This window comes from Protopterus annectens, chromosome 6.part1 (genome assembly GCF_019279795.1).
Source record: "Protopterus annectens isolate FY-2018-M chromosome 6.part1, PAN1.0, whole genome shotgun sequence".
Taxonomy (NCBI): Eukaryota; Metazoa; Chordata; order Ceratodontiformes; family Protopteridae; genus Protopterus; species Protopterus annectens.
In genome coordinates, this window is record NC_056738.1 from 474837553 (window position 1) to 474863864 (window position 26312).

The 26312-nt window shown below is 37.0% G+C and overlaps 1 protein-coding gene across 2 annotated transcripts in view; it reads left to right on the forward strand.

Annotated features, from left to right (window-relative positions):
• The window catches only part of COL6A1 (collagen type VI alpha 1 chain), a 343520-nt gene that overhangs the window by 65549 nt on the left and 251659 nt on the right, over positions 1–26312 (forward strand). For both annotated transcript variants that reach the window (XM_044075923.1, XM_044075922.1), the window contains exons 3-5: positions 19767–19967; positions 22007–22166; positions 25294–25404. In XM_044075923.1, coding sequence (XP_043931858.1) covers positions 19767–19967; positions 22007–22166; positions 25294–25404 — 472 coding nt within the window. The remainder of the gene's footprint in view (positions 1–19766; positions 19968–22006; positions 22167–25293; positions 25405–26312) is intronic.

Sequence of the window (26312 nt, forward strand, 5' to 3'; positions counted from 1 at the left end):
GCCGGTGGAGATTTTGCGATTTAGTATTACTTGACTCATCTGCATGGCATTGACTACTAATTCCTATTCACCATGCAGAACACTGTCACATTCCCTTAGCAACCCTTGCTCCGTGGTTGTGGTGTAGCATGCGTGCCATTGACTATTATGGGGAATTAATGAATTGTGTTACACTGCAGTTTTATGACATCTAAATATATTTTCATTGTGATCCCGTTTGTGCACTGATGCATTGCGAATTTACTTTGCGTTAGTGTGGCCATGACATTAAATGTTATTTTTTATGTGTTGTGCATGTTTTTTATGCCATTGGCTATACATTTAGCCACTGGCATATATTAACATTGTAATACGTAAGTTTGGTCCGCTTTCATGGCTCCGATTTTATGTTTGAAAAAATGTAAGCCCTTTTTTTGGTTTACATTTCTTCATGCTTATGCTACACCTGCACCACTTCATAAATTGCTATATACCTTCATTTGCATGCTACACTGTTGCGCAAGGGGTAATTAGCATATATGCGCTGGGAGCTGTGCAGCTCAGGCGTACGCTGGTAGTGCACGTGGAAACAGCTCGTACCTGAATCACTCAGCGGCCATATTTAGCATTAGATCACCAACGCTACTCCTGCGCCTGGTGCAGGCTTCATGAATCCCAGGGATAGCATGTACACAGACAGGTTTGAACAGTATTTTATAGTAAATGTGGAGAGACAGCCAAGTAATTGGATACTAGTATGGCTGCAGGGGTGGTGTTCATTTCCCTACCTGGGGCCCCTTTTGACAATGACCTAGTTGTGAGTGAGATAGATGTTTCTCTCTTATTTTGAAAGGACTTGAGGAGGGGGGTCATATTACTTAGGATGAGAGTAAAACTGGTGGTAGATTAAAACTGGGGAAGATAAGTATATAAAAACAAAGAAATACCGATACAAAGGTTGTCATTTTACAGGTTATTTGCCAAGAGGGGAAATTTTATTTTGCTCACCCCCCCCTCCCCTTAACATAAATGTTCGAGCAGGTAAATTTTGAGTGCAATGATTTTAAGCCCTCTGCTACACAGCATTCAAACTCATCTCCAGAATGTAAGACAATGTAAAAATCAGACAGTTTTAGTTTTATTGACTTATTAAGTTCATAGAACAAAAAAATATGAATGAACATGCATTCTCTGAAGAAAAATGTCTGTAACTTTAGTGACTGGCTTTACTGTACTCCACAACAAAATCTTATCTTAGTGTCTACTAAATATGAAAAGATTAGTTGATTAATTGGATGCTCTTTCAGCAAATGTCAGCAATTAGAATGCAAAACATTGAAACTACTTTCAGTGATCTGGGAAACAAATCATTTTCCAAGGGAGCAACTACCCTGCACGCCCGTTTGGTGTTCACCCCCCCCCAAATTCAACATACCTAAACCACTGTCACAAAAAGCAAAGTGGTGAAAAGTGACTACTCCATCATCACACAAAGTGGCTTCGGTGAGGTGCCTTCACATTAACACAATACTTGCTGAAATTGTACTGAACCAACTTACACATTCCAGTATGAAATAAATAAGTGCATTGAAAATGATTATCTAATTCATGGGTCTTGCATTTTTTTAATTATCAAACTCATATTTATTCCTGACTGGTGTTTCTATTTCTTCCAAACTTGCATTTACTTCTATTCCTTGTCCCAGTCTTTCATTGTTTATCTTTACAGTCTGGATTAAAAAAAAAACAAACAAACAAAAAAAAAAACATGGTGGACTTGAAGGGCTTCACAGATTGGTGTTTTCTGCAATGTAGTGTTTTTACATTCTCATGTCTATTTCAATGCCACAGTAAGAAAGAGTATGGTGTTTTCTCAACCACAACCTTTCATTTTTTCACTTACACATATAACAAAAATACAGTTCCCATCAACATCAACAGGACAAGATGTAAGCAAGTGTACCAACCTGTAACCAAAATATCTGGGTCATACGTTAGTTAAACCAGCCTGTGTTTTGTGGGAGACCTCAGATCCTCATTATGGGTTTCCTCATAAAATAATCATACCATAATATGAGGCTGCTGCCTGCTGTTTGTAACTCTTACTTACTAGCATTGTTGTTGCTATTATGGCAACAAAATGATAAGTAAAAGGTACTTTTTTCCAAATTATACGCCACATTTTCCTGGCCCTTCCTAGAGTGATGACATCACTTCACACATTTACATTATAATGATCAATCTCAACCTTCCATACAGACTGTAAACATATCATAAACTAAAGATGAATGAGTAATCTATCATCTCTATATAGTATTTAGGGTTTAAGATGTAGGCTTTTGTTATGGTTTAAAGTATGCCCAGCATTAGTGGCATTAGTCTAAAAGTGCAGTACCAACATATTTACTGGCATGTGATATTTTGGCCAGGGTCTGCGAAACTGCTTAATTGCCATGTGTGTCCAGCAGCCAGAGTTTGAGATTCAGGATATCAAAAAAGAAGTTTTGGAAAAAAATAATGCATGAAATTTACTTAATTAGTGCAGTTTCCTTGCACACATTTGCATACAATACCTCTGAGTAGATGAATGCTAGTCCGTGGACACAGAATGAATGAATCCATCTTTGCCTCAAGTGGTACAAGGTCAAGAAAGTGCTTAGGCTCACTGATGGGTTGTATGGGGGGGGGTTGTTTACTTCAGTTTAACGAGGGAACATTTTCAGACCCTCCCCATGAGTACAAACAGCAAATTATATTGCTAGAGAAGGTCTGCAAGTCATATAAAAATGAAATATAATATATCTTTGAGTTTTTTTATTTTATCAATTATTCAATGAAAAATAAAACCTGTTTTAAAATTGGAATTAAAGATGAAGTACTAAAATTCACACAGGATACTTGGTTAATAATGCCACAGTGCTAAAGGCAATTCATTTCAATACAGAAGAATAAAAAATGGGTATGGTTATAACTTACTTTCTATTTTATATGTTATCTAGTCAAAACAATCATTTATGCAGGGGGATAAAACACTTCCAGGTGTTTTATAACATATTCAAATGGGTCATTATTGGCTTTGTAAAAAAAGAGTCCTCTGGAGTGAGCCTTATAAATACAGAGGGGAGACAACAGAAGGTGGGGTAACTGATAGAATATTTAAGAATTTAACTTAGCTCAAGATTAACATGTGTAGAGAAGGTAGAGAGAAACATATTTTAAAGGGGGGGGGTTAGAGAGTGTTTTGAGGGAGAAAACAAAGGAAGTATGCATAACTGAGAGAGGTGTTACAGAACTATCCTGACTTTATAGTTCAGTAAGAGACTTGAAGGGGGAGGGTGAAGTAGTTTTCTTTCTGGCCATGGCTAATTTTGTTGGAAGCATTTACATATGTCTGGTTCAACTAAAAGTCCTCCCAATCTTCAAAAGTATGCAATGGACTGATGCTACTGTCACCCTGATTTTTTTTTATTTTGGGGGAAGATGTGGGATCAATCACAATTAGAATGATTTCTGATGGAGACAAAGAGCCATTCAAGTATATACACCAGCATAAGTGAAGGGAGAAACAGACATCCATTCAGCTCCTGGTGTTTTGTACTGAAACATAGCATTCAACTGTCCAGATTTTCATAGAATGTCCACATTTTTCCCTCATATTTTTGGTCTTTTTTCTCATAAGATTTGTGGTTTTATGGCAAATGACTGAGGATTGAAGTCCCTAAATAATGCCACAAATGTGAGTTTCAGACTTTATATCCTTCAGAAAATGCATGTTAACACAAAACCTCTTATTGCAGCTATTTTCTAAGTTTATAATAGCAATATTTAAAATCTGTCCCCATTTTTAGGCCTTTGCCTCTCATTATTTTATGCTTTCTCCAGAATTTTTGTGCTATGAAGTTGAGAACTATGTATTGAACATTTAATTGATGCATATCCTTTGCCTCTGGTTAGGGACCTTGGCGGCAGCAGCAGCTGATGCTGAATGATACCTTCAGGTTCCCTTGCACTTCTCATTGGTTCTGCATGTTGCCAGTAGTAACAGTTGAGCAGCCAATAGTTCTCACCAGCAAAGAGTCTTGGAGGCCCATCAAGTGAAGGGTTACTTAAGAACAGAGCTGAAGTAGCTCAGTAAGAAGCTGAATATCTTAAGTAGTTGAACTGAATGTAAATTAATTACAAGTGTATAATTTTATCAGCTTGTCCTCTTGGTACAGCAATACGGGTTTTGAGTGGTACTATTGATGTTGTAGAAGTGAAAAGTGAGATTCACTTTTTTGTTACTCCTTGAAAACCAGTTCCTCAAGTAAATAGTATTTTCAGTTAGCAAACATCACATCTACTAGTTCAGTATCAATTTCTAGTAGGCAAGACTGTGCAGGCTGCCATTTTCATATGTCTTCAAATGTTAAAAAAGCTATCGTCCCTTTCTGCAGCAAACCACTATTAGTTTAGAAACTGCTCCTATGACTCACTTTCAAAATGCATGCTATGCTAATGTAAAATGCACTTTAATGTTTTTCTTCACCACACATACATTCATTAATGGAAACACTTGCACAGTCCTGTCTAGGTCATAGTCCCCTTCTGTTACATGCTGGCATCTCTGTCCACAGAGACATACCCCAAACTGTCATGAAGTATTTTACACTATGTTAATAGAAGCAAGAATATTTGCTGATATATTATTTGAAAATGAAATAAATATTTTCAAAATACCAATTAAATATTTTCAAAATACTGTGAGATCATACCTCATAAAGACAAGACACATTTCCACTTTTTCAACAGTGTGTTTAACACAAAACAAATCATCAGTTTCATGAGTTAAATATGTTTGTCATTTTATCACTAGGTAGGCTTATAACCATGCATGCTAAAAATATATTGGAATAGTAAGGAAAAACTAGAGTGAATTGCCTACATTTGATTTTTCATGAATGCATGTTTAGAATGGCCATGTCTTTACTATTCTGCCACAATTACAGTGAAGTCACCTATTAGCACCATTTTATGACAAACAGCACACATTTTATTTTGAAGTTCCACCAGGACCGTACAATCTATGTGCATTTATGGGTTCTTACTGAGCTTACAGCCAAAAAAGATCATAAAGACCCTCAGTCACATCATCCAGTACTGGGGGGAAAGTAGTAATGCCCCCCTCACCACACATCCCTGGTGAAAGTTTTCCCTCACCCATCCAGTCACCCAGAATGGATTTAAAGGTTGATATGGAACATTCTGCTTGATAGGAAAGGGGCAGCATATTTTGGAAATGGGAGATACATTGGTGTAGGTCTCTGTCATGCCATCTGGTCTTTTTGGTGTGTTAGTATAGATTTAGATAGACGGTGCAGTAGTGCAGCAGTAGCATTGTTGCCTTACAGCAAGAGGTTCTCCAGTTCATTTCTCTACTGGAGTGCCTACTGTGTGGAGTCTGCATGTCCTCTCTGTGTTTGTGTGGGTTTCCTCCAGGAGCTCCAGTTTCCTCCCACATTGTAAAGACATGCATCTGGAGTGTTTCTCCCTGGATCTCTGCTGAAAACTGGCCTCATTCCAAGTCAGACTTTCCCGGTAAACAATTGTTAAATAAAAATAAAAAAATACACTTTAGGTCCCTAGAATGGATGTTTGCTTTACCACCTGTTCTGTTTTAGGTAAAGGGTTTCATAGTGTGCTGGCTGATTCATAGCACAGAGAATTACAAGGAGATCATCCCTTAGGAGTCTGTATCACACTGAGTAGTGCAACAGAGCTTTTAGTCTACCAGAATAACTAAGGGTACCGAGACCAGAGATCTTTTTAGTGAGGAAACATTGAGGTCTGTAAAGCTAGTTTATGTGCTTGGTGAAGTTATATTCAGTTTTTGGTTTAAAAAGGGATGAATAAAGAGGAAATATAACTTTGTTGGACCTTGAGGAAATGGCATGAAAGATAGGATGTGCAAGGTAGAATTATTACCACAACAGAAATATGGTGGTCAAAGGAGATTCTTATCAATATACAAATCCAAGTTCTTGACAACTGTGTTAGATTTAAGTGGAATACTGTCTGTATTGTAAGCATGAGTGATGATAGATTTACCAATGGAAACTATGTTAGGACAATAGTTAAACTCTGTCCCTGATTTTAATCCTTTGTCCCTCATTATAAATGGGCGTGCCTTTGTTGAAGGTTGAACGTCGAGCTGGCACCTCAGCGTTCATGAAAATCTACAGTCAATCATTAGCGGACTGGAGTTCCGCTGTGGTGACCCCTAACCAGGAAAAGCCGAAAGACAAACAACAACAACATTTATGACTATCCCTGATATTTGACCAGATAGAGAGGCATGTCTGGATAGCCTCCCCTGCTGGTGAATTTGCCTATATGATGTAAGATTTATTATAAGAGGTTTCAAATTACGATTAGAAAGATCAGTAGTTGGGGGTTGGACATGGCAATGAGTACCAAGGTCAGTATCTCAGCAGACCTTTATAGCTAGGAATGAAAGGGAGTCTGTACTCTCTGCTAAAAGAAAGTTATCTTCTTTTTGGGCTAAGGCCATATTGATTTAGCAAACTGTAATAGTGACTGTCTCAAAATCTAGGTTACTGTCTACTGCACCTTTGAGCATTCTGCAAGGTACTTTACTACATTGTAAAGTGTGCAATCGTGTGAGCTGCTCAAACCTCATATTGTTTATTACAGAGTAGCCCATACAACCTGATGGTTATAGATCAGTCAGGAAAATGCATATTACAGAAACTGAACAAGCTGAGACAGAATGGTCATTTGTGATACAGAAGCTTTATTTCAGTGGAGGAAAGTGTGTAATACATACCATCTTCCAGAGATCAAGTATAGTATCAGAAACAGACAGAAAGACAAACCAATAGCCAAACAAACATACAAATAAGTTGATTAATACATTTTTTTGAGAAAATGAGCTGACTGAAGATGGTAAAAGAACATTTCTATAAACATGCAGCCTCTTTTCGGCTTAGGGACGGCAACTTTGAAAAGCAGGTCATATACTATGCCAGATGAAGTAAGGTACAACATGATATGGTGGAGTCAACTACTACCAACATAAACAATAAAGTAAGCAATTTGTCAAAAAATAGGCACAATATTTATAGGACAAACAGTGAAATGTAAATATTTATTAACCCGAGAATGTAAAATTGAAAATTTTAGGACATAGATATACATACAACTAAGAAATCTTAGCAAGTATTAATAATATTGTAATGTCTATATACTGTAACACAGCCAAAAATAACCTATTCTTGACATTTAATGAATCTATGATTTCTGCAGAATCTGACTGGTTCTATGTACTATCTTCTAAACATCATTGATTCATATCAGAATTTGGAAAAAAATCCCCAACATTGTATAACTTTCAGCTAATAACCATTTTTTGTAGCAAATACCTTCATAAACATAAAAAATTTTAAAGAAAATATTTCTATTAGTACTTGTAAGCGGGATATACAGAATGGCAAACTTTCAATTAACAAGATCTTCTTGAATACCGATATTTTTAATTGTTTGTTGTAGTGTTTCCATATTCGACTTGAATACGAATATTTCCACAAAAGTATAAAATATCAGCATTATCCTTATTACAAACATTGCAATTGGCAGCGAGTTATGAAAACAGATCTCTTGTTAAGTATTAAGGGAAGCTAATTGTTTTTGATATGAATTAATAGCTCATGCTTTTCTTAATTATAAAACTAAATTAGGCCTCACCTGTTGTGCTGTGCAGAAGCGAGTTCCTATTACAACTTCAAAAAGTGTAAATATTGAACGGCCTAAAGGCCAAAAATGCCAGACCTCAATATGCTTTTTATGAGATTGCAGTACAGTGAAGATTGGAATATTTGCCATTTCCTCACTGTAGTGCAATCTCAGAGTTGGTATATATACTTAGCAGGGGGTGTGGGGGGCACATCCCCCCACAAAATAGTAAGTTCGAGGTCCGGCATTTTCGGCCTTTAGGTTGTACGATATTTCGTCAGTTCAATGTTCTAATATAGATGCGCAGATGCCAGTGCTCATCACGTAAAGGAAGCAGAATGCTAAACATATAATGGAAGCATATGACTGCTTGGTAAAACAAGACCAGTTGATCAGTGATAGCTGTAGTACTAGGCATATTTCTGAATTTTGTATGACACAACTATATTTTTATTAGCTTGTTTACTTATTTGTTGACATTTCATTACTGGAAAAGTCCGACTGGGTAGTTGCCCACTTTCAGTGGAGGCCCAAGGAGAAAAGCTCCAATGTACTACAAAAACACATTAACAATAATTTTATAATCTTCAAAAATAGTACAAAAAACTTCTACAATTACATAATTATACCAAGTAGACTTAATGTGAATAAATTGGTTAAGAACAGATACAACTTACATGATATAATGTTTAATGAAATTTTAGCCAGGTTAAAGAAATTAAAAGTAAGTTAGTTTAATGCAAACAGAAACTGCAACATGAAGTGGGAGAAGAATAACAGGGTTATGGGATATTTTCACACAGTCAGTGGAGAGAAACTAATTGCAGTAAGGACGTGAGTAAAAAAAGGAGACTAAGGAGGTATAAGAAAAGAATAAGTACATGTTCATATTTAGGGATACAATTTATCGTGGGGTTGAGCAAGAAGAGAGCCAGAGTTCCAGGTATTAGCAACATGGTATAAGTACAGACCATGCGGACTAGATATGATAGGTTTGTGGACAGAGAGGAGTTTTTGGTCATAGGCTCATAAAGACCCAATGGGACCACAGATGTGCAGAATGGTATTTAGTGTGTGACTTTTGGTGAAAGGCGGATAAGATTGCCATAATTCTAAAGTTGGTGATGTCTGTTGAACTTCCTCCTTTGTGTAAAGAGATAATGTGTGATTCTTTTACTCCAAAAAGTGGGAATGTACTATTCTTGGACTGACCTATTTTTAAGGATTGAGACAGGATAGGTAATGCTGTTAACTACTATCTTAAGGTACTTGCTTGGAAGGTCATCAGCTGAAGTAGAGCTTGGTTTGAGTTTAAGAGTAGTTGTACATAGGATGTGGGCACAGGTTTGAAGGTAAAAGTGCATGTGGTGATATGAGGCTGTTGGGCAAGGTTGGGATTAGATGTTGGGGAATCCTTGGTTAGGGATGCTATACTATCAATGAAATAAAAAGTGAATTATATTGCTGGATTGGTAAGTTATTGGAGGGATGGGTAGGGCTGAATTTTTGGCCAGGATGTAATATTTTTTTAATGGCTTACCAGAATTTGTTAGAGTTGTGTTTACTATTGTTCTGAGTGCAGTTACAAAACATGTTTCTGTTTTTATTTTCTTTTTTTTGTACAATTACTGAGCATTCTAAAGTTTTCAAGAAATTGTGGAGTTTTATATTTTTGCCATTTGTTCCACACCTTTCCTCTATCCTGCATTAGCATTCTACTCTTTTTGTACAGCCAAATTGCATTATTTCTTTTTAGTCTCTTCCTTCTAGGAGGTGCAAGGCTATTTAGAAAAGTTGCATAGAATTAATTTATAGCATCATCTAATAAGGAGAGGATTTTTAGGATGTTACTGTTAATAGACAATAGAGTAGTAATGAACATTTTGGGGTTTAACTTGCATAGACTTTGTATTGTTTTATAAGCATTCTTTTTAAGTAGATGTGTGATATATCTGCTTTTATAGATTGGGAGGTGGTCACTGAGAGAGTCTAACATTGTACCTGTGGTGGTGAATTTGCTGGGGTTTGATACTATGATCCAGTCTTATAAGGAATTTGATGTCTTGCTATAAAGTGTGGAGATATTAATTAGTTGTGTGAAACTGTATATATTCATGCTAGATGCAGGGAATTAGAACTTATGCCCATCCAATTGATACTGATGCCCTGTAGTAGTGTTTTTTCTTGTGGAATTGTTATGGATAGTCAACGTACAAAATCTTCAGTGTAGCTATACTGTTGCTAAGAGGCATGTAAAGGGCAGTAATACATATTTGTTAATATTTGCTTATATTCAGGAAAGAAAAAAATTGGCTGATTTGAATTTTGGTATTGGTTTGTTGTAGTGGGAAATGTGGTAGTTGCTAGAAAATATTAAAATGATACCACTGCCTTTCCTCTGTATATGGTCATTAGGGATGATATTATAGTTGGGGGGGTAATTTCAGAGTTGTTTATTCTGTGTTCAAGTCAAGTTTCAGTTATAGCAAGACTATCAGGCTTGTGCTGGGCAATATAGGCATGTAGTTCAGTTTATTTTTTTATGTTTATAATATTTATGACAGCAAAAGTTAGAATATCATGGTGGAGTTGTGTGTAGAAGAGAATTTTACAGATGTTAGTTGTGATAGGTGGGGTCAGGATTACGATGAATATCTCCACCAAGGAAGATTTTAATATATTGGAGTATTATTGATTCTTGTTTTTTGGAGAGTGTTTTTTTGCTTAATTTTATTTTGGTTTGGAGTTAATCTACATTAGGGGTAAAGGTGATGTGCATCATTAATTAGCTTTGGTGTGATGTGTGGATAGTTTAAGGAGGGAATATAGATAGGTGGTTGGTAGAGAGTTGGAGAGACGTTGAGAGCTATTACCAAGTTATGGTAGGACGAAAGATGTCTCAGTAGGGGGAGAAGAAATGAGGATAATCTTATTGATGGCAGATAGTGGGGAATTAGGAATTAAGAAGGAATTGAAAAGTTGTAGGGCTGTAGGATATTTGGTGGTATGGAGCCTGAAAGCTGGCAAAAGGTAGGCAGGAAGGAAATATTTTCTGTGAAGGAAGGGAGGTTGTCTTGGTATCTTTTATGTTTCTGAAATGTAAAAATAGAGGTGCTTGAAAGAAGAGTATGAGGATGTAGTTAAGATTGGCAGTAGTGAGGGTTTATTTGGGGAAAGTAAATGATGAAATGAAGAATAATATCTAGGTAATGCTGGGGAGGGGTCTGAGTATGAATAGATGTAGTGCAAATCAGTAAGGGAGGAAGAAAGGTTGTTGGAATTGTTGAGAATGATACTGAATGTTAGGTGGAAGTTGGGAAATAGGAAAGTAGAAATAGGAGTGCTTGTATGTTAGTAGTAAAGATGTTTGGGGAGGGTTAGGGAATGTGCATCACAGGTGAAATGTTTATGTGAGATGTATAATGGGCAAAGTAAAAAACAGGAAGGTGGGAATTGGGGATAAGGTAGGGAGGCAAAGCAAGGCTGAGTTGTAGAGGTATTCTTACCATCAGGTTAATTATTACAGGGAGCCAGTGCAAAGCAAATAACAAGGAAGCACAAAACAGAACAGGTTTTCATTCATTTTACTGAATGCAGAAATCATGAATTTAGGGTGACTGGCATATGTAGCGTCATCTGTTGTTGAAGAGAAAGGATGGGGTCAACTTAGTAAGTTGTCCATATTATTGTTTACCATGTTGTAAACAACAGCATTAACAAGTGTTAATGGTTAGTTTATTGTAAATTACTGCAATGTGATGTGCAAATTTGAACATTTCAGATTTTGAAGTACATTGTTCCATTTAGATGTGTAACAAATTTTACTGAAAATGAGTGAAAACCATAAATATTTTTTTCAGAAAAGAAAAGATAGTGGTCATTTTGAATAAGGTCAGTCATGTCAGTATGCACACAGTTTTAGTATGGTCTGTTACAAATAAGCTGTGAATAATGTTTTTTCCTAAGCAACATCATCCTGGCACACACTGTTTTGTAATAATTTCAGACATACTAATGCTTTCAACACATCATCCTAGATTAGTGCAGTTTTGGATATATCATTTTTAATCTGCAAAGACAATAACCTTCTGTTTCAGGGTTCACTATTGTTGAGATAATGAATGGGAGTATTGTAAACTGAGGTGATCTTTAGTTTCTTGTTAGTTTAAAGGGAGATTGAGGAAGGCCCACAGTGAATCAGAGCAAGAAAATACAGAGTATTCAAGGGAGGATTGGTATAATGATGAAAATGTTTACCTCACAGACACAAGGTAAGGGGTTTGATTTTCACTTTTGAAGGAAATTGGTTTGGCTTGAAATGACAAGAGCAGTAAGTCTAGTTTGAATCTGTTAAACTATGAATTGTGGCCTTTAGTTCTGTAGTCAGCACATATCACTTGGTAGAGAAATAATAGTTAGCAGGATACCTTTTTGTGTATCAGCAAAATGGAGAAACTCCATATTTCTTTCCTCATCTTGTAAAAATGAAGGTAATGAAGTCCTGTTGTTCAGACTGGAGTTGTCTTCTTTTAGCCGTGATCCAGAAATATTAATAACGGTTAAAGTAAATTCATGCTCAGATACACCGTTATTCCTTCAAATATCTGTTATGGTGGCTGGTGCTTAGGTTGTCCTGAAATATAAGCAGAACACAAGAGGGTGTAATAGAAATGAGTAGATGGAGCAACATTTAAGTCTGTATCAACTGTCACTAGGATAACTATAGATATGATTGAGTTACTATATTTAGTTTCAAAATCAGTTTTCTTAAGCTGTAAATGTTGAAAATAAAACATTGTTTTGGTACATTGGGTGAGCTAACTATGGATGAGCTCTGATGTTGTAGGAAGATGGAGTTGTACACAGCAAAGTTATGAACAGAGATTTTCAATGAGACTTGGGAAATAATTTGGAAGCTGTTATTACTGAATAGTTATGAACTGGTGTTTGTTTTCTGTTGTTACAGACTAATGAACAGCATTGGGAGAGAGAGGGATGTTATTCAACTATTGGGGGGGGGGGCTTTCCATAGATTAGGCTCTTAGTACCCCAGAATATTATTATTGGGGGAAGCTTTGTATTAATTACTGACTGTCTTCTCCAATAGTTCTACTGACAGGAAGACTAAAAGTGGACTTTGATACTCCAACACCTTATAGGCTGCAGACACTTAAATGTGGATTTTGTGAATGGTCTGTCATAGAATTATACTCATCTAAGAATGCTAGAAAGACTAGGTCTACACTGAGTGGTAAAGTGGCATAATGACTGCTGAGCCTGGATGTGGTCTTCTGTCTGCTAGAATTGCCATTAACAAAGGGTGCATTGTGAAAGATATAAGAAAAACAGTTAAGTTAACGAAAATGAGGCAAGGCTCAATAGCAACCAAAGAGGAGCACATGAATCTTGCAAATCATGATTGTGATACAGTAGTACAGCACCAGATTCCAATATACAAGTATATGAGTTTGAGGCCTGGGGGCCAAAACTGCTGTTTTTTTTTTTTGTTTGTTTTTCTGGTCTGGCAGTTAGAATAGAGGACTAAAGCTCTAGCATGTTCCTGTGTCAAAGCTGCATGCTTTGAATCTTTCCACCTTCATTTACCTACTGTGTGACCCCCCCCCCCAGCATGTAACTTATCCTGACAGTGCTTTGGGGCAATTGGGAATTGAACTTGGCTTCTTAATGGTCTTCTAGCCTGCATGTCCAGTGACCAAGAACTATTGATATCACCTTTATAATGACCAATATCTATGGACAAAATCAGATTCCTCAATCCTTGACTGCATGAATGTGCCTTCTTCTTCTTTTGGCTGTTAGGGGTCGCCACAGTAGATCATCTGTTTCCATTTCTTCCTGTCCTCTGCATCTTGCTCAGTCACACCAACCACCTGCATGTCCTCTCTCACCGCATCCATAAACCTTATCTTAGGCCTTCCTCATTTCCTCTTACCCGGCAGCTCCATCATTAGCATCCTTCTCCCAATATTCCCAGTATCCCTCTTCAGCACATGTCCAAACCAACTCAATCTCACCTCTCTGGCTTTGTTTCCAAGCTATCCAATCTAAGCTAACCCTAGAGTATACTGATCCAATCCCGTCTATCCTCGTTACACCCAGTGCAAATCTTAACATCTTTAATTCTGCCACCTCCATCTCTGACTCCTCTCTTTTCATCAATGCCCCCATCTCCAACCCATATAACATAGCTGGTCTCACTACTCTATTGTAGACCTTCCCTTTCACTCTTACAGGTACCTATCTGTCACAAGTCACTCCTGACACTCTTCTCCACCCTGCCTGAACTGTTGATCCCAAGTATTTATAGTCATCCACCTTCACCATCTCTACTCCCTGCATCCTCACCATTCCTCTATCGTCCCTCTCATTCACACACATATATTCTGTCTTAGTCTTGCTGACCTTCATTCCTCTCCTCTCTAGATCATATCTCCATCTCTCCAGGGTCTCTTCAACCTGTTCCCAACTCTCACTACAGATCACAATGTCATCTGCAAACATCAGAGTTCAAAGGGACTCCTGTCTGATCCCGTCTGTCAACCTGTCCATAACTATTGCATATAAGAAAGGGCTCAGAGCTGATTCTTGATGTAATCCCACCTCCACCTTGAACCCATCCATCACTCCTACCACAGACCTCACCCCTGTCACACTACCCTCATACATATCCTGTACCACTCTTACATACTTCTCTGCCATTCCCAACTTCCTCATACAATACCACAACTCCTCTTTAGCATCCTGTCATATGCTTTCTCTAAATCCACAAAGACAAAATACAACTCCTTCTGACCTTCTCTATACTACTACTTCATCAACACACTCAGGGCAAACATTGCATCTGTAGTGCTCTTTTCCGGCATGAAACTATACTTCTGCTCACTAACCATCATCTCCCTTCTTACCCTAGCTTCCGCTAATCTTTCCCATAACTTCATGCTGTGACTGATCAGTTTTAATCCTCTGTAGTTACTACAGCTCTGCACATCACCCTGCATGAATGTGCCTGTAAACTAAATATGGGTGCTATCCATGAATTACTGAAATGATAGGGGCTAAGAAAAATTACTCTTTCCACATAATAAATCCTGGCAATAATAAAAACTGTAAGTACTATTCTGTTTTGGAAAATTACTGTATCAAGGGATATTGCAAAGGTGAACTGCAGTATAGAAAGATACTTGTAAATAGACTCCATTCACTTCTGATATTTCTAATGTTATGCTGCCTGAAGGAAAAGTTTCATTATTCCTGTAATTAAACATCATTTAAAACTGAGAAAGGTGTTTGTATGAACTGGTTTTATTTTAGTACATTTCATAGAATATCACATCAACTATACAATTTGTATTGAACGTAGGATAATGAGTTACACTCAGCACCTGCTTTCGCACGCTGAACAGTCTGTGCATGTTGTAATGTTCCAAATCCTTACTGGCTGCTTATTCCTCCTGATCAAGGCTAGCTTTTGAATTCAAGTAGAAGATGCTCTTGTGGGAAGGGGGGAGGGGTTCCTCCTCCTTCTCTGTATCTGTCTCTTCTGCCCTCATGAAAATAAATTTGGTCTGTTATGACCCACCATACCCTCATTCGTCTATAACCCAGACGATTCATCCAGGCAAGACAGTAACATTACAATAAAATTTGATGCAGATAAGTCTAAATAACCATGGAGAAGAGATACTGATACATCAGTTTTATTCAACAAATATAAGATGGTGACAATACAATAGATAGCAAATAAAATGTATTTCAATTACAAATGTGTATCTCAATATCTGATGTTCTTCACTTGAAAAAAGGTAGACTGAAATCTGCAGGTGAGTTTGTAGCAGCTGGCATAGATGAGAGATTCCAAGTATGCTGAGGTCTTATTCCCAGGTGAAGGTAGATGGGATCTGAGACTGATCTGTGACAACTTCAGTAACTGCAGTATGACAGGAGTTGAACCAGACTGTCGTGGTAAAACCTGAGGAGAGTCCTAAGGTAAAGCTCAGTCTGTCAGTCATTGTGCCCTATCCTTCCCTATCTGTGTGAGCTTTTGGTAGTGACTAAGGATGAAATATGTAGAAGTTGAAGAAATAAAGTTCCTTCAAAGGTAGCTGGACTCACTGTTCTTTATGCACTAAGGAGGCTAGTAACCATGGTAACCAGGAAGGTACTAGGTTATCTGCCTTGGGGCCTATATAAGCCTAACCAAAAAGGTTCCCTGGCTTTTGCTACCCAAGAAAATTATTTTACTGTGCCCCTGTCAAGCAGTGTCACAGAAGTGATCCCCGGGGGTGAATTTTCTATTTCCCGTCCAGTCGTCGAGATTTTTCTTAAAGAGCGCCAATGAGGAGCTTTGCTTGACATGAATGGGTAGTTTGTTCCAGAGTTTGGGAAGTGTCTAGGACAGGAATCTGTCCCTCCAGCATGTTCTGTTTATTGTAGTGACAAGGTTTGGGTCCCTGGAGTGTGTGGTTCAGAGAGACTGGGATTTCTTTAAGTGTAGCATGTCCAACAGCTCTGGGTTTGACATAGCTTTGATTGTTAGGCAGGGATCACCTCTGAGTAGGCGATATGCAATGGAGTAGAGCTGGAGTTTTTTGAGACAGTCTGCATATGGCATCTGTTTGAGGCCGGTAATCCTCTTAGTGAGGTATTTCTGTGGCCTTTCCAATTGTTGTAGGTGTCTTGTGAGATACATGCCAAATGGGGCATTGTAATCTATAATGGGTCTGATGAGGGATGAGTAGAAAGGAACAATGACCTCCTTTTTTCTAGAGGAGAACCCTTTTGTGATGAGGTGTCTCACGTAGAAGGATTTCCTGACTACTGTGGTGATGTGGTTATCAAAGAAAAGACTACTGTCCACCTATGTCCCGAGGTCTCTTATCACACTTTCAGTGTTTAATGAGCTACCGCCTATGTGGTAATTCATGGGTACCGAGTTTTTCCCACAGGGGATGGCAATGCATTTCTTGGCATTGAGCTTGAGGCCATGACTTTGACACCAAGCATCTATGTCTGTGAGGTCTTTTTGTAGAATGTCCACATCATTGGGTGATTCTATTATGGCTCCCAGTTTGCAGTCATCTGCGAACTTTGCTAGCCAAAGACCTTCTGTGTTGGCCTGCACTTCAGAGAAGTAGATGCTGAACAGGAGAGGACCCAGGACCCAACCCTGTGGTACTCCACTCGTCACTGGTTTGAAGTCTGAAGGGTTGCAGAGTACAGTACTGCTTCTCTGTGTTGAGAACAGTCAGTTGAGTTGTTTCATCACAATATGAGAATATTTGCTGACCACCTTCCATGGGAGTTACACCAGGTACTTCCCTTTGGAACAAGACTCAGATGCAGATCCAGGATTTGTTGGAGTGATTATATTTCTCACCTTTTATGAGAATCCCTGAGGATCTCACAGAGTGCTGCATAGTATAATCTCAAGGGGTTTTCTTCTGCATAGTATCATCTCAAGTGGTTTTCTTCTGCACACCAGCCATATCCACTAAGGACAATTGCCTGTTAATGAATCCCCAGGTTTATTTTGTTAATTTGATTGAGTTTCAGTTTTATACAGGAATAACTGTTAGTGGTCAAATATTAAAAGTGCTTTTCTATTTCATCTGATTTTTAATGCTTAGCAGTTTCTTATTTGCTGGTTTGGCAGACAATGCTCTGCACAAGTCTAGTTCTACAGTATTTTAATTTTGAGTAAAAAGGCTGGTAGATTTATTCAACTCCTCATGTTTTCATGTCCTATAAAAGGTAAAATATAAGTGAGAATGTGTATAAAATAACAGATTTGTTTTTGTAAAATATGGGAAAACATATCCATAAATGGGACTACAGCCTGGCCTAGTTGTGAGGGTTGTTGCCTTACAACATTTGGCATCCCCATTTCAGTTTCTCCATGTTTTTGTTTGTTTGTGGGCATAATACAGTAGGTAAAATATCAGTCATTCAAATTGGCCTAAGTTGTGGACGCAGTGTGTGAGTGAGCAAGCAAATGTTAACAGCAATGGAATTGGTGATCTCCCTAGGATTTTTTTTCCCTTTGCTCCACTTTTAGTGCTGCCATACGACTGAGCTATCCCATGACCATGGACTGGATAAAGCAAGTAATGGATATTTAATTAATGACTGTACATGAGTGTACTGGGGTATTTACTTGTGGGAAGAAACAAAGTGTGGTATTTGCAGACTGAGACGCAGGGAAATTGAGTATCTGCCAGTTTTAAAATAAAGTTTAATACTGCATTCCATTCTATCTGTTCGAAAATAAGTACAAGATGGGCTCCCATTAGATGATTCTCAATCACAGACTGAGTCCATTCTCTTAAAACAAAACAGGTTAAATATTGTAAGGTATATGTGTAAGCAAAATCCAGCTGTGCCTCTCAAATATCTGTATGATATGAAGCAAGCAAACTAATTATTCAGGTAGAAATATTACCTTGGATTCTACTGCATGAGCAAAAATCTGCGAGTAAACAACTTGGCCAAAAACATTCAGTTGAAAATGTAGGAGTCAATCAACATACATACAAACTTGTATAATATACTTACCTACATATCTATTTATTTGCAGAGGAAAAGGAAACAGAAAGTTTACCCCAGGGATCACTTCAATGGCTCTGCTGCACAGAGGCACAGGGAACTAATCTAAGGGGGCAGCAAAAGCCAACACATTCCAGCTAGGCTTATAAATGCCTTTGGGCAGATAGCCTAGTACCTGCCTATGAACCTATAAAAAGCAGCCCCTGCACCATACTTTTATGATTTCTGCTATACACATATAATGCATCTCATACAAATCTTTCAGTTCACAGCCAAGGGAAGTATTTTTGTTTTTACTGTCACATCATGATTTGTATGTATTTCATGACCTGCATTGCCACAGCACCTTCATGTTTCTGCAGATTGCAGTACCCTTTTCTTTATCATGTTCACCTGCCTTCAATAACAAATTATGCAATGGATACATACCTATCACTGCCCCATTTGGAAGAAATGGTGGATGTTAATTCATAAAGTGTTTTACATTAACTCATTCTCTCCAATGAAGCTCTGGAAGTTTGCATTGTAACTTCCAATGGGCAGAGCCTAAGCTTACTGATAAAATCAAATTATGTTCTCATATTTTAATCAAATGTTCATATCTCTGGAACCATATGAGTTACTAAATAAAGGTAAATGGCAAACTCTTCATAACAAACTATTTTTACAGTGATGATATTTTTTAGGTTCAGTGTCTTAATCTGGATTTTATAAGTCACAGTAAACACAGTAACAATTAAGTTTGTAATAGTTTGTTAAAAAATTACAATCTTACCAGTCACTAAAGTTACACACATGCTGTCAGCAACATTTTCCTAACAAAGCAAAGTGGCTGAGTTATATAATGATATACATAACAAAACCTCGAATGGACACACAATTAATTAATTTGGAGTCATTTTTGGCTAACTTGTTGTGGCTCCATTTGAGTTTTTGTGAGGTGTAAGCAACATTTTGTTCAACCAGCTGAGAGCTTTCCTATGAGGGTAAGATGTTCCATCTGTGCTGTGTTGCTCTTAAGATATTTAGAAAAACATGACATTTATGACAATATAAATAAATATATGAACAACGATTAACTGATCTTTACTTTCACTAGACAGAGATCAAATATTAATACAGTTGCATTTTCCATTGTGTAAGTATTACAATGAAGTCTTATTTATATATGTAGTGTGGTCTTGGACTTATTAATGCAAATATGGACAAGTAATATTAAACATCTAAAGGCGTTAGTAGGCTGGAACTGCAGAAACAGCTGGAGGCATCAACCAGCTGTAATGAGTTCACTTTTATATATTTTTTTAATTTTCAAAAAAGGATATCAGCCTTTGAAAAACCAGGAAACAGACTTTTCATTTTTTCAGTCTTTATCGCTTAAAGTCAAAACCATAGTTTCATAGGAAGGGTTAAAGTAATATCCCTGGAGTGTCAAATATTTTTGAAACTTTCTGTGTAATGTTCTGAGAGCTAACTAATTTTCTCGTTTGTAGCCATTATCCATGTGACCAGCAGCTTGTATGGAATGCAGGAGCACTTCATTATAGTGACGAAGTAAAGCTAATCCAGCACTTGATCAGAATGCCAACAGGAAAGGCACAGATGAGCAATAATGTGGATGCTATCTCCTATATCGGAAGAGGGACCTACACTGACTGTGCCATCAAGGCTGCCACGAGAGAGCTTCTTATTCGGTGAGCGACAATCAGAAATATGTGACTATGGTGTGATTGTTTGTCATAATGATGAAGAAATAGGATCCACTAACCAGTTACTTCCTGCTCTATCTAAAACATTGTTACACTTAACTTGCACTTAGTTAGATTGTTACACTTAAGTTGCACTTAGTTAAAGGTAGGTAAACAAGCATTCTTCAAAGGCTTTGGTGTGCATACCTTAGTTGTCTCACTACTTGGCAGTCTCTAAAGGCCTGTTTTGCAAAAGCATTCCACATAGCTTCTCTTCAAAGGTCACTTGCAAGATATTAAGTTAGGAGATCTTTAACCCTGTTTGCATTTATTTTGCAAGCATAGACACAAGCTGTTTTTTATCAAATGTAATGAAACTGGACTTTGTGGTGTTACTATAAAGACATGGTACACTGCTTTATTGCTTACTTCATGGCAGATCTATTTAATGCTATACCAAGCACATTATTTGCCAAATGCAATCTTTTCAATGCTTTATCCTGTGCATTATATAAAACAGTGACTGGACTTATTAGCACAAGTATTTGTCACATGCCCCGTAGTATCTTCCACATCTGTTGTCTGGTATATGTTGTACTTGTGGTTTTTGTAAGCCTTCTTTTTACTAACTTGTGGTACAGTGCTAGTTACAGAAATTTTGTCTGTGTTTTTCAAGAATGCCATGCTGCTATGTCATACTGTAAAATCATTCCATATTTTCAATGAGCTATGTTGCTCTGCTGAAATATTTCACATACACAGGACTTGTTACTGGACACTGAGATGTTGCATAATCAGGCTTGACGTGACTGAAGGCATTACAGTCTCCTTTATCTTAATAATCCAATAATCCTGGCACATTATGAAGGTAAGCAAATGTAATACTGTCATTATCAGCAGGCCAGTCTCCAGTTTTTCTTTCCAAAAGAAGGAACAAAGAAGCATACAATCTAGACCAAAGAGTCTGAATATTATCCTTTCTAATGGATAATCTCAAACTCCTTACTGGAAAATACCTCACTTCTCCTGATAACCGAGTGGATTTATTTTTCTGTTTAATAAGCCAGTGACAAAATTCTGCAGACTGGAGATTTGATAAGTGACTAACTCCATATGTGTACCTAGTGACCTCTCTCATGTTGGAGCTATTACTGAATAATTTGTCCTTGCACTCAGCACCATGCAGTATGGTTCATGTGGACCACTTTACCATCAAACTGCAGGTTAGTTATAGAACTTGTAGATGTAAAACCATCTTTATTGCAGGGGTTGCTGCTCCCCATAATGTGTCCTTGCCATACCCATGCCTGGAAGAGCTCCAACAGGAAGTGTGAGGCAAGCACCCTTGTAAGAATTTCTAAAGTCTCAGCTGAATGAGACACTCTAAATTATATCGCCTTTCTTATACAGTTGCAGAACTATAGTACAAAAATGCTGTCAGGAGACTCATTATTTGGAAGTACCTAGATTGTTGTTCATATATGAATGTTACCTTTGATTGCATTATTAAAGAGCATGTATACTGCATTTAATAGGAAAGTTAATGCAGACTTTAAAGTACTGTTAGAGATATAATTGTAACTGTGGGAAAAAGGAAATTACATTTGATCTCAAGCCTGATACATCAAACGTAGTAGTAAATCAAGTTAGAAGAACATTAACTCAAAATGCATTCAGTATATAGAGAGACTAGATAAACTGAACTGGATAAAAGAAGGTAAGAGAATGCAAGGTACTGGATGTCAAAAACATTAAAGAGTCTGCAAACAGCTATAGAGACCAGATTTAGTTACATGTAGAGAGGTATTCTATGACCTGTTTCAACATTTGCATTTTAAATATGGTCTTCATCGTGTGAAGCACCAGTACTTAACACTATTCCCTTCCACTCAAGGAAAGTGGAAGTCCAACATATAGGAGTCTAGCTCATACACAGTTGCAACATTTAATTTGAAAAAATACTGAAATTCTTACAATTACAGATTTTGTCTCTGCTAATGCAAATCATGTTGCTACTTTTCTTCTGTCCCTTTCTTCATCAAAAGTGGCTCGCACCGGAAGGAAAACAAGTATATGGTTGTTGTAACTGATGGGCATCCTATAGATGGTTACAAGGAACCCTGTGGTGGACTAGAAGAGGCAGTTGCTGAAGCAAAGCATCTTGGAATTAAAATTTTTGCTGTGGACATTTCACCACAACATCTGGTAAAACATAATTTCAGTTTATTATAGTCAGTAATATTTTAATAGATTTTGCATGTGAAACAAGTTAGACTATTTATTTTATCCACAGGAGGAGTTGATTTCATTTCTGTTACAACTGCTACTTGTAAATATTGACTTCAGTAGCTTTCAACAGTCCATCAGATACACTTCGCAGTTACTTGCTTATATAGTTGTCTTAGATTCTCTTCTCAGAGCTGCACACGAAAACCAAATCTGAGATGTCAAGTCCAAGATGTGGTGAGAGAGATCTCTGAACCATATTAATGTCCCTTTTGTAACTGCTTGCTAAATGATTTTTAACCAAGTGGGTAGTGTTAGCAGTGGAAATGATGGCGATCATCTTGTCATAACATGATGCTGACTTTCATAGTAAAAAGAGGTTTATATCAAGAATAATGTGTAAATATAATTGTACGTGTGAGGCATACCAAGCAATGATATATTAGTAAATGTATAATTTTTTCACAGAGAGAAGCAAACCTAATTATAAGCAAGGAATAATTCCTGATAGGATAGCCATTACTGGAAAAATAATGCCCACCCATGGGTATTCTGAGGCATGGTACTTCAGTCAAAGGATCTCAACACCCCTGGAAGGGTATTTTCCCAACACCACCAGTCCTGGAAAGCATTTTTGTGCTTAGACAACAGGCTGTCTGTTAAATTTTTTCATATTTGGCTTTTTATCAGTAAGTTATTTTATATATTTTAAGTAAAGTAGCTCCTCAGCCTAATATTTCAAAATAGGTGTTGCATATGTAATTGTTGCTGTAAGGATTTCAGATGCAAAATGCAAGTTATAAAAGTATTTAATGTCAATACACCCAGATGCATGTACATAGGCCAGATTCTGAAACAGTTGCTCTGAGTGCAATTCTGCCCTAATTCCGAAAGACTTGCTCTCAATGAAACAGACTTACTTCAGTATAAGGACTATCTATAAACAGGCTTACACACATGGTCTGATTCCAAAAAAATCTGCTCTTAGCCTGCTCTAATTGCAAATGTTCAATTTTAATGAGAGCAAGTCTTTTATAATTGTGGTCACAATCTCACACATACACTGCAACCCCTCACTCATCCCAGATTTTGTATAACAACCACAACTTGCCTACTTTATTTTCTGGTAAATTGCTGAGGATTACAGTTAGTCAATAAAGCTGCATATTATAGTTTCATACTTATTGTTCAGAAAATGCATTTTGATGAAAAGCCTGCTTGGATGTACCCTCCCACCCTCACATTTAACACACACACACACACAATTTTTTACCTCACTAAATTTAACTTTTTAAACAGAGGTTAGTGAGTTTTAAGTAAAATGGCAAGTCCTTGTAATTTCTGTAATAGTTACTTTTGCAAATTGAGTTTATTTATTTAACATTTGTTAACCGGGAAAGTCCAACTTGGAACAAAGCCAATTTTCAGCAAAGGCCAGGGAGAAATGCTCCAGACGCATGTCTTTGTGACGTGGGAGGAAACCTGTGCACCTGGAGGAAACCCACAGGAATGCAGGAAGAACATGCAGACTCTACACAGAAGGCACCCCAGCTGCAAATCAAACCAGAGAACCTCTTGCTGTGAGGCAAGCATGCTACCGCTGTACCACTGCGCCATCCTGAGTTTGTTTTAATTTTCTTTTTTTATTATTTTACGCTCACATAATTTGGCAATCATTTTGTTTTTCCTGGCTGGGATTCATAACAGCTAAAGGTGCTGCTATGAAGCAGTGGAGTTTTTTTTTTTTTTTTTTACCCAAGCCTTACCTGTACATTAATACCCGATTAGAAAATATTCTTTATCCAATCATTGTGAAGATGTATGGGTTGTCTATTATCTGATGTTGAATAATAACTCTGTAGAACACCAAAAATCAAGTATTTTTTAAATGATGTGGCCTAACCAATAACAGATACACAAATAAGCAAAATATATAAAATATACCCATCTTCTTGCTGATAGTATTCTTAGTTTGAAATAATGAGATCTCCCTTACTTGAGATACTTAAGGTTCTTGCAGGAGGAACCCAGGCATGTCAGGTAATAATAGATAGTGTGTTACTTTATTTACTTACCTTATGTACTGAAACCTAATTATGTGATTAAATGGGAATCCTCAGTTTCCGTTTTGTAGATAGTCAGAAAATACCCTTGCATTACCCACCTATGTGCAGTCACATAACATGATTTTCTGTACAGGTGCAAAACATCTCCAGAATTCACAGAACAGTATTTCATGAAATTGCTGTGCAAAGCATATTCATGAATGCATGTGTAAAAATAAGCATAGGTGCACTTCCATATAATTACATCTAAAATGAAAAAGAAAAAAATGTTAGCACTAGGGAAATCTTAAAAGGAGAAAAAGATGAACAAATTACAAAAAGGTTCTGTGTCTGGAAAAAATCTTTTACATTTACATTTGCAGAATGTAGTGTAATAACAGGAACAGAATCACGGTTGCAAATAGCCACAGTAATATATGATAAGACAGTGGGTACCAGAGGTGAGAAATTGTATTCCTGAGAGGATAACTCATTTAGACCAGTGGTATGTATACCATTTCTCACTCAGTTAAATGTAGCAATCATTTTTTTCCTTTCCAAAACTGATGACAGCTTAATATGTAGTTCATAAACACTGTAATAGATTGTGTGCTCATTGAGGGGGTGGGGTGTTCAGCTCTGAGAAGGTCTACCATTCTTATTTTATGATATATTCTGCTCTTACAATTGTACTTTTTAGAATATGTAATATAAATACCTTTTCTTGTGATAAATGTCAAAGGTTTCCTTTAATCATGAATCCCTTAAGCATTGTGTGTTTTAATTTACTGCATGTGATTTACAAGCATAACATTAATTTTCGATATATTTCATGCCAAATCAAAAACTAGCACTCTCTCTCCAAGAAAGGACAGAATTTCATATTATGCCATATTTATTTTCATCTGACTTCATAAAATTTGTATTCACTGTGTAATTTGCAATTACTTCAAACCTGAAATGCAGTATTTATTCAAAAAGTGGGATATTAAAGATACTATTTTTCTGTATGATTACTAAAGCTGCTACACAACTGTTCTTAAATATGATTTCTGTTTTAGGAACTACGACTTAATATCATTGCTTCTGACCAGCAACATCGACAAAACTTCACTGCATCTCCAAAGACGTCTGAAGTGTTAGAGACAATCAACACCATCATTAAAATGATTGTAAGTAACAGAACATTCCTACTTTTTCCTGTTTATTTTTTTCATTTCTAGCTTTATACACCTATTTTCTATTTTTGTCTATTAAAATCTTTTTAATGGAAAATATAACTTTTGTACTGAGTGTTGTTATTCTTGCCTTAATAAATACATCATTGTCAGTTTTGAACACTTTGCTAAAAAGTTTAATTTAGAAAATTATACTTAATTTTTTTTTTTTATCATTAGTGTTCAGAATCAAACTTTTACAGCAGAAATGCTTGCTTGCTTGCAATGAAAAATATTAGTGGCCTTACCCATATGCTTCCTAACCTCCAACTATGTCACTCCTAGATATCCGCAACCAGTGGCATCCAGAGAAGGCCTCACCCTATTTACCCTTTGGTATTCTAGTTGATCACAAGAAAAACTTTACAGCCTTTGACAAAAGCTTCCACTTTCATAAATCCCAAACTCAACTTTTCCCTGGGTACTCATTCCTGAGAAAAATAAAGAAAAGGACAAATTCCCTGATGAAATGCTTTTCTCAAAGATGGCTTCTTACTTCTGTATATGTATGTCACCTTTATTCCATAAGGTTCAGCCTGCCTTCTACTTGGTTATTTGCTCTAGCTGTGTTTCTTCAGCTGAGATCTTCAACATTCCCCATCTGCCTTGATTAGCCTTTTTAATATAACTACCTACCTTTTTTGCCTTTTCAATTCCCAATCACAGCACATTCTCATATTCTTTATCCAGGAAAATGTCCTCAGCTTCTTGGCCTTTTGACAAAAATATAGTCTGCGATTAGTCTTCATTGCATATATGTACAACTAGGATGATACTCTGTAAATGATTCAGACGTTTATTGCTTAACAGTTTAATTAACAAATGAAACCGAGCCTGCAGAAACACACGTGAATTTTTGTTAT